The sequence below is a fragment of the Camellia sinensis genome, chromosome 15 (genome assembly GCF_055761805.1).
Source record: "Camellia sinensis isolate YWXY chromosome 15, ASM5576180v1, whole genome shotgun sequence".
In the NCBI taxonomy this organism is placed as follows: domain Eukaryota; kingdom Viridiplantae; phylum Streptophyta; class Magnoliopsida; order Ericales; family Theaceae; genus Camellia; species Camellia sinensis.
This window is the reverse complement of record NC_138975.1, coordinates 542,618-552,111: the sequence shown is the minus strand read 5'-3', so window position 1 is coordinate 552,111 and position 9,494 is coordinate 542,618. Positions and strand designations below refer to the sequence as shown.

The 9,494-nt window shown below is 35.8% G+C and overlaps 1 protein-coding gene across 1 annotated transcript; it reads left to right on the top strand.

The window, feature by feature from the left end:
* The first annotated feature begins 858 nt into the window (after nucleotides 1-858).
* On the top strand, nucleotides 859-4,002 carry LOC145813817 (protein ILITYHIA-like). The gene is made up of 11 exons (XM_082909930.1): nucleotides 859-938; nucleotides 1,042-1,093; nucleotides 1,178-1,284; nucleotides 1,378-1,437; nucleotides 1,523-1,616; nucleotides 1,765-1,875; nucleotides 1,959-2,096; nucleotides 2,183-2,296; nucleotides 2,424-2,495; nucleotides 3,437-3,456; nucleotides 3,909-4,002. Exons 1-11 carry the CDS (start codon nucleotides 859-861, stop codon nucleotides 4,000-4,002), a joined length of 942 nt encoding a protein of 313 aa, XP_082766056.1.
* The last annotated feature ends 5,492 nt before the right edge of the window (nucleotides 4,003-9,494 follow it).

Below are 9,494 nucleotides of genomic sequence, written 5' to 3'. Positions count from 1 at the left end.
CTCTGAAGGAAATAATGCCAGTTTTGATGAATACTTTAATTACTTCTCTTGCATCATCATCCTCTAAAAGGAGACAGGTCTGTTATTCTTCTTGTAGTGTTTTCTAAGCTATGATAGGGTTTTGTATAGTCCCAAATAATAAATTCAGTTGCTCTTGTATTTTCAGGTTGTTGGACTTTCACTTGGTGAGCTTGTTAGAAAGCTTGGGGAAAGAGTTCTACCTTTAATCATTCCAATTTTATCACGAGGGCTAAAAGACCCTAATGCTAGCTAGCAGAAGACAAGTGAGGCTTTTGACCTTTAAATTCTACTTTGTGGATCTTATTTTCTTGTTTGCACTAGGCTTGATGAGAATCTCTGAAGACATGGCTGACAAATAGGTTTCTCTTGTTTTGGAAACATTTTGGGTTGACTTATTGCAGAAAAAATATATGTTGGCAACATTTTCCTTTTTTCTTTTTTCACTTGTTATTGTTTACATTCTTGGTGTTGTTTTAAATTACTATGGATATCATGACTGTTTATCTTAATTAATAGCGTAGCATAGGCAATGTAAACTGTAGTAGTGATCTAAGAAGCACATACACACTTCTAAGAGGTGACATGTCCTTGTTGACACTGACATGTCAGATCTTTCTAGACCCAGAAATGCTTCGGACAATTGGTATACACAAGTGTCCATCATGTAGGCACATATAAAAGACATTATAAGTGTGAACAAAATAACATAGGATACAATGATAAAGAAAACAATTTAGATTTATATCTATTAATCTCTCCTTTTTTAATTTTTGTTTTAGTCCGCAAATCTAATTTTCTCTCCACCAACAGGGAGTATGTATTGGTCTGAGTGAAGTGATGGCCAGTGCTGGTAAGAGTCAGTTGTTGAGTTTCATGGATGAGCTCATTCCTACCATCCATACAGCCCTTTGTGATAGGTTTGTTAATCAATTGCTCTGATTTGCTGGTTCACCTAATCTATTCCATTTCTCTCTAATCTTTGGTGTATGCTATATTATGTTTCTTGTATTTCTTTAATAGCATGCCCGAGGTTCGTGAGTCGACAGGCTTAGCATTCAGCACACTTTACAAGGTGCTCTTTCCTAATGTTTTTTAATTTTATTTTTAACATGGTACTCTGGAGCGGAAAAATGTATAATAAATTGCCATAATGTAGAGTGTCGGATTGCAAGTAATTGATGAGATTGTCCCAACACTCTTGCATGCTTTGGAGGATGATGAAACCTCTGATACTGCCCTTGATGGCATCAAACAAATCTTAAAGTAAGATATTCCACTTCTTAGATTAAATGCTGGACTTCTTGTTGTTTTTTAGCTGTTTTGTGGTCCTTAAATTTCTTTGCATGTTAACTTCAGTGTTAGGATTGCTACTGTTTTGCCTCATATCTTGCCCAAGCTGGTCCATCCTCCTCTTTCGTATGCATATAGACCTCCATTTTTGGTAAATTGATACAGTTTTTAATCCTATTTTTTTTGCTAACACCTTTGGATATGTTTCCAGGGCCTTCAATGCACATACTTTGGGAGCTCTAGCTGAGGTTGCAGGTCCTGGTTTGGACTTCCACCTCAGTACTGTCGTTCCAGCTTTACTCACTGCAATGGATGATGATAACATGGATGAAACTCTATAATTATAACTTGTTTTGGTAGTACTTGTTTTTGATATCATTTTATATTTCTTGCTTTATTTTAATCCTTTTACTATGGTAATCAATAATTCTCCGGTGCTCTTTGAAAATTTAGGAAGTCCAAAATTTGGCAAAGAAGGCTGCAGAGACTGTTGTCTTAGTCATTGATGAGGAAGGCATAGATCCATTGATATCAGAACTTCTTAAAGGGGTTTGTGATCATCAGGTATGTTTTTGCTAAATTTTTTGGTTAATATTGCTTTCATCCTCTCTGTTCATCTCTCTTTTGTGACTGTTTTTTGGTTGCAGACTTCAATTAGACGCAGTTCTTCATATCTGCTTGGATACTTATTCAAAAACAACAAGTTATATTTGGTTGATGAAGCTCCGAATGTGATAACCACCCTGATTGTTTTGCTCGGTGATTCAGATTCAGCTACAATTGCGGTAATTCCATATAAATAATCTGTGGTTTTCTTTTGCTCCTCTGTGGTGCATGCTGTTTCTTGCCATTTGTTCAACAGGTTGCTTAGGAAGCTTTGTCTAGAGTTGTCGGCTCAGTTCCTAAGGAAGTCCTTCCTTTATATATAAAGTTAGTTCGTGATGCAGTTTCTACATCCAGAGATAAAGAGCGTAGGAAAAGGAAGGTTAGTATGGTTTTATTGCAGTATAAATAATCACTCGCAGATGACACTGTGAACCATAATCACTATAATTTCCTTGGGCCTAATTTTTTTGGGGGCATCCTCAAATTAATCTTTTTCTTACATGCAGGAAGGGCCAGTTCTTATACCTGGATTATGTCTCCCTAAAGCTCTTCAACCATTGCTTCCTATCTTTCTCCAGGTATGCTTGTTCATCTCATTCGTCCGAGCTCTTATATAATATTCTTGTAGTGGTTGTGGCTTTATTTTCCAATCATAATAAGATGCTTTTGGATAATAAATATTTTTTCACTTTAATGGGGACCACACCAGTGTCATGCATATTTTGGGTAATAGCCTAGTTTTGGGATGGTAGATGAGATATGGGATTATCAGCTGGGTTATACTTGCTCTTATTTTAAAGTATAATCTGTTGCTATTTGGTGAAAATGAAAATTTGCCATTAATTATTTAGTGGTGTGTTAATAACGTTAGAGGCAGTTGATGAACTATTTAGTTTGAAAGAATAGAAGTACGCAACAAAACAAAAAAGAAAAAAAAAAGGGAAAATTATTAATAATTGTGATGTTAAATCGTATCTATCTTGGTAAATGTAGACATAATTATGTGTACACCTTGCCTTCTCATGCCTATGGCTTATTCTCTATTGTGGATTCTGACTTGCTTTCACATCTCTAGGGTCTTATAAGTGGATCAGCAGAACTGATGGAGCACGCTGCTTAGGGTCTTGGGGAATTGATTGAAGTGACAAGTGAACAAGCCCTCAAGGAGTTTGTTATCTCTATTACAGGGTATTTATGGAGACTTATTAGTATATGCGAGTTGTAGCTCAATATTTTCAGTCAGATAATAGAAACACCTGCTTGTGAACCTAGTTTAAATCATCCAACTGAAGAATTTTAATCCCAACGAGAAACTGAAGATATTGGCAAACAATAAGCTTGAGATGGTTTCAGGATTCTACTTATATTCAAATCATGAATCGAAAAATTTGGCACATGCTAAAAAAATGACACTGAATCAGAAGATTTGAAAATAAATATAAAAAATTGTTGAACCTTGGAATTCTTTTCGATTGCTTATCCATGCTGACTTTGGTGTTGATGTTTTCTTTTATTGCAGGCCTCTGATCTGGATAATAGGTGATCGGTTCCCTTGGCAGGTGAAGAGTGTGATTTTGTCAACTTTGACCATCATGATACGGAAGGGTGGGATGGCCCTGAAACCCTTTCTTCCACAACTTCAAACAACATTTATCAAGTGTCTGCAGGATAATACAAGGTTGGTTTGAATTTTTCTTTCCAGCCTATTTGGACAATCGGAAGGGGCTTTAATGTGTTGTAAACAATTATCTTATTATACATAAAATTGTTAAATTCGTTAATTTTAGACTACTCATGATAACTTTTGTTTGTTTAGTTGGTTTATTTGACTAACTTTTATTAATTGTTTGGGATCAAACAACCCAGGAATATGAGAGAGGGCAAAAAAGCTAATTGGGTTTTGGTTTAAAGTTGTCATTGATCAATAGAGGTTGCTACCAGATCCTCTTTTTTGCTGGTGGCTGATGTTGCTGCTTGCTAGTTTGGTGTAGCTATTGGTCTGCTGCTGCTGCCGCCAGTGTGTTGCTGCAGAATTTTGCTGGGCTGCTGCTACTGCAATGTTGCTGTGAAGCTGGCTGCTATTAGATGCTGGTCTGTTACAAATTTGGGTTGTTAGTTTCATGTTTTCATTTTGTTATCTACTGTTTTTACTATGGATTCACAATTTGGATGTAATTGAGTATTTTAGTGAGTTTATCCTTTTAGGTTTTATACAACGCTTCCAAAAACCATATTTTTGAGCAGTGTTTTTTTGCCTACACATCAACTTTAGGTGATTTAATATGAGTGTTATTAGTTTGTATTAGTAGTGCCTGAGGGATGCCTCTTGTAAATATGTAAATCTTATAAAAAAATATATATGATTTTCAATTTTTTTTGTCGCTACAAATTTGTCGTTGCCAAAAAGTAAAACTTTCTCGACAAACAACTTGTCGGTAAATGTGTAGCCAAAAGTTTATTTTTGCCCACTCATATTATGTTGCTAAAAATGTAATTTTTGCCAATGCCAATTTGTCGTTGCCAAAAGTAAAGCTTTATCGACGACCAAATCGTTGCCGAATGGCAACATTTACCGACGTAAATGTGTCGCTAAAACTTTACTTTTGCCCACTCATATTGTGTTGGTACAAGTGTATTTTTTGCCAATGCCAATTTGTCATTGCCAAAAGTAAAGCTTTAGCGACAAACAAATCGTTAGCAAATGGCAACATTTACCAACGTAAATGTGTCGCCAAAAGTTTACTTTTGCCGACGCATATTGTCTTGCTAAAAGTATATTTTTTGCCCATGCAAATTTGGGTCGCGAAAAGTGCCACACAATCATCATATTTGAATGACTTTTACCAATGCAACGTAAATTGCCGACGATGGAGGAAGGATTTTATCGACGACTATGTTCGTCGCTAAAGGAATTACTTTTACCAACGCAATGATAATTTCATCGGCAAAAAATTTTGCTGACTCACTTTTGCCTACGGGTTGCCAACGCAGCTTTGTGTGTCGGCAAAACTCTTTGCCAACGAATTTTCCCTTTTAGCAACATATTTTGTTGCGTTACGAAAAATGCAATTTCTTGTAGTGATTCCATATATTTTTATATTACTTTGAATAATATAACTGTGATATCTTGTTTTGTATGTTTGCTCATTTTTGTTAGACGGTTGTACTCTTTCTCATTGTAACACCCACTTTTTCCCATTGTAACACTCAATATAAACCTAGTTGATGCGGCGTGTGGCATGTTCCATCACAAGAAAAAATTCTAAAAAGAAGGATTCGAAAAAGGATATAGTGTACTTTTTCTTACTGTGACACTCACTGTTTTCTATTATAACACCCATTTTTTTCCACTAGCTAATGTGACATGTGGCATGTTCCACAGCAAGGAAGGGTTCTCAAAAGACTATAGTGTATTTTTTTTCACTGTGACACCCACTTTTTCCCATTGTAATACCCAACAAAACCCACCTGATGTAACATGTGATCCCACAAGGAAATGTTCCAAAAAGGCTATAATGTACTTTTTGTCACTATGACACTCACTTTTTCTCACTGTAACATCCAATAAAAACACAACAAAAGATTGAGAGAGCACTGATGTGACATGTTCCACCATAAAGAAGGGTTCTAAAAAAGCTATAGTACACTTTTTCTCACTGTGACACCCACTTCTTCCCACTGTAACACCCAACAAAAGATTAAATTTGTCATTACAAATCCAATAGGATCAAATGGAACATAATTTTTTTTTTCAAATTATCTGAATCACAATTTTAATGTTTAGGATTTATTGGTCAATCTCCTTTTTTTTTAATATTTTTTTATTATTGTCATTAGTAAATTTTTTTTAACCTAATAAAAAAAAGATTTAAATTGAAATATCATCTAATAAGATAGCCCCTCATCCATTAAGGACTCTTAAGTCTCTCCCTCTCTCTCTTATTATTCAGTAAAGAATATTTATAAATGTCTAGATAATTGAATTAATCTGGATAATAAATCATATAAAAAAAAGCTATCAAGACATTTCAAAACCAACACAAACAACAATTATAAGAAAGATGGCATAATAGGCGAATAATTAAACAATAAATAAAACCCTCTCATAAGGAGTAAATAGTCAATTTTGGTTCATGATTTTCTCCTTTACCTCTTATTGGGGAATTCTATTTCCATACACTTAATTATCTTAGTACACATCTTCTCTCAGTACACATACTTATTAATTTGATTATTAATTAATTTTCTTAATCCAGAAACTAAAAGTTACAATTATACCCTTTACTCATAATCATTGTACACACACACCACTTAGCATTTCTTTCCACACTTTATTTTTATTTTTATTTTTTTTATGCTTTTCAGTTTGGAAATTTTGGCACTAGCTTTCCGAAATTATACATTTAATTCGAAACTTAACATCTGAATAAAAGTGATTAGTTCGACAAATTTATTCCAAAAAAAATAAAAAAAATTTTGGCGGTTGATGTCCGAATATAATGAAATAATTTAGCACTAGTTGTCTGACTGAAAACCGCAAAAGGAAAAAAAAAAAAAAAAAGTTCTCCACGAAAAAAATAATCCTTTTTTTTTTTTATCACCAATAGAGTATAAATTTGGAGATTAAAACAATATGAGAGTTGTTATAAGAGTATTGATTTGCAAGCAATAGATGAGTATAGAGTGTGTAGCAAGTAAAGTGACAATAATAGAAAAATTAGAATTCAGTTTTTTTTTTTTTACTCAAAATATGTACATTGAGATTTTTTTTTTGTTTCTAAAAGATGTGTACAAAAAATATTTTCATATAATATTATGGTGCTAATAGATGTCTATTATGGTCATTTTAGTTTAGCATATAATTACTATTAGAATAATATTTCATTAAGTGTATGTACTGAGATGATTAAGTGTGTGAAAATAGAACTTCCCCCTCTTAATTGAAGGTGAACAAAAATGACCAAGGTACCCTAATTGGTTTATTAAGGCCCCTTAATCTCGCTAATCCAAAGCTGAATCCATTCAGCATTTTCAAGGACTATTTAAACGAAGTCTGCTAGCTATTATAATTAGGATATTTATGTATAAGTCTTAATAGGTGAATTTATTATCCAATAGGTCCTATGATAATTAGTGGCATTTTTCATCAACCACTATTAAAAAAGTTACTACTTGTTAATTTTTAGAGATAGTTTGAAAATTTTGTCACAAAAAATGTCGCTAATTATAAGTTGGGGGACTTACGTGTAGGTCATAATAGGTAGACTTATTGTCCAACAGGTCCTATGATAATTAATGACGTTTTTCATCAAACAGTATTAAAAAAGTTACTAATTTTTAATTTCCAGCGACAGTTTCAACATTTTGTCACAAAAAATGTCAATAATTATAAGCTTTAGCGACGGTTAAAAAAAATCATCACAAAAAAGTCGCTACTTTTCAACTTTCAGCGACAGTTTAAAAAATTTATCACATAAAAATATCACTAACTGTACATTTCAGAGACAATTTATAAAAATCGTGATAAAAAAAGTCACCAATTGTCAATTTTTAACGAGATGTGCAAAAAAATCGTTACAAAAAATTATTTTTGGTTGGCCAACATTGTTACGGTGCTGAAAAAAGATGGCAGAATTTGGGTATGTGTGGACTTCAGAGATCTGAACAAAGCTAGTCCGAAGGACGACTTTTCTCTACCGCATATCGATGAATTGATGGACTTCACCGCAGGCCATGCGTTGCTCTCCTTTATGGATGGATTTTTCAGGTATAACCAGATTTTGATGGCACCCGAGGATAGAGAGAAGACTGCATTCACTACGCTGTAGGGAACTTATTGCTACAGGGTGATGCCGTTCGGTTTAAAGAATGCTGGGGCTACTTATCAACGGGCTGCGACCACTATCTTGCATGATATGATCCACAAAGAGGTTGAGGTGTACGTGGACGAAATGATTGTCAAGCCCAAGGAAAGAGAGGGCCACTACACCGCCTTGAAGAAATTCTTCCAACGGATCAGAGAATATCGGTTGAGGCTAAATCCACAGAAATGCACTTTTGGTGTCATAACGGGGAAAATGCTGGGGTTCTTGATTACACAGAGGGGTATCGAGGTTGATCCTTCCAAAATCAAGGCCATCCTAGAAATGCCACCACCAAGGACTAAAAAGGAGGTGCGAGGCTTTCTGGGTAAAGTGCAATTCATAAGACGGTTTATTGCAAAATTAACCTTGACTTGTGAATCACTATTTGGTCTCCTAAAGAAAGGAAAGAAATTCCAATGGGATGACCGATGCCAAGGTGCTTTTGAGCAAATCAAGTAGTACCTTCAGAACCCACCCGTGTTGTCATCGCCAGAGCCGGAGAAGCCATTGATTTTGTATATGTTAGTAACCAACACGACAATGGGCTATATGCTTGCGTAGGAATCTGAGGATAGAGTGGAGAAAGCCATCTATTACCTGAGCAAGAAGATGCTGGAATATGAGACTCGTTACACCTCGCTGGAGAAGGCTTGTTTAGCCTTGATGTGGGCTACCAGGAAATTGAGGCACTGCCTGTTAGCTCACTCCGTAATTCTGGTTTCGAGATTAGATCCTATCAAATATCTCTTCGAGAAACCAACACTTACGGGTAGGCTAGCCCGTTGGTTGCTTCTTCTCTCTGAATTCGATTTGAAATATATAACTCGCAAGTCTGTTAAGGGGAGAGCTATAGTGGAATTTTTGGCGAATCACCCAGTGGAAGGGGAGGAAGCAGTAGAGTACTTATTCCTGGATGAAGCTATTCTGCAAGTTAAGGAAGAAACCTGGACAATGTAATTTGACAGAGCGTCTAACCAGTACGGTTATGGGATAGGGGTGTTGCTGATAGCACTCAACGATTCCCATATACCTTTAGCCTTCAAACTCCGGTTCAAGGTATCGAACAACGAAGCAGAATACGAAGCATGTATCGCTGGACTGGAAGCCGCCCTAGAACTAGAGACAAAAAGGTTGGACGTCATTAGGGACTCGAACCTGGTTGTATCTTAAGCAAAAGGAGATTGGAAAGTTAAAAAAGAAAGATTGAAATCCATCATCAAACCCTAGATGTTCTGATTCCTAGGTTTGAGAAGCTAACCTTCACCCATCTTCTACGAGAGAACAACAGGTTCGCTGACGCCTTATCAACTCTATCTTCTATGATAGACATCCCTTTGGGAGTCCGAATGCGTCCGATCATTATTGAACAGAGGTATGTGCCAGCCTATGAGTTGATCGCTGCAATAGATGAAGTACAAGATCAGAACCCCTGGTATTATGATATCTGGAACTTTTTAGAAAAGGAAGCCTATCCGTTAGGGGCAAATGCTACAAATAAAAGGGCAATACGGCAAATGGCTGCTCAGTTTATCATCTGTGGGGGTAAGTTGTACAAACCTAGTCATCTGGGAATCCACAAACTGTGTGTTTGACACTGAAGAATCGAAGCACCTAATGGAGGCCATCCATGGAGTGGAGTGCGGATCGCACATGAGCGGAGTAATGCTAGCTAGGAAGATTCTCAAGCAGGGTTATTACTGGTCAACCATGGAG

What these genes read in the sequence shown, in the direction of transcription:
- LOC145813817 (XM_082909930.1), top strand. Translation starts at nt 859, where the DNA reads ATGGCCAGTGCTGGTAAGAGTCAGTTGTTGAGTTTCATGGATGAGCTC. An exon ending in CTGGTCCATCCTCCTCTTTC is followed by an intron (nt 1,438 to 1,522) that starts GTATGCATATAG and finishes ATATGTTTCCAG; the next exon opens with GGCCTTCAATGCACATACTT. An exon ending in CAGATTCAGCTACAATTGCG is followed by an intron (nt 2,097 to 2,182) that starts GTAATTCCATAT and finishes CAGGTTGCTTAG; the next exon opens with GAAGCTTTGTCTAGAGTTGT.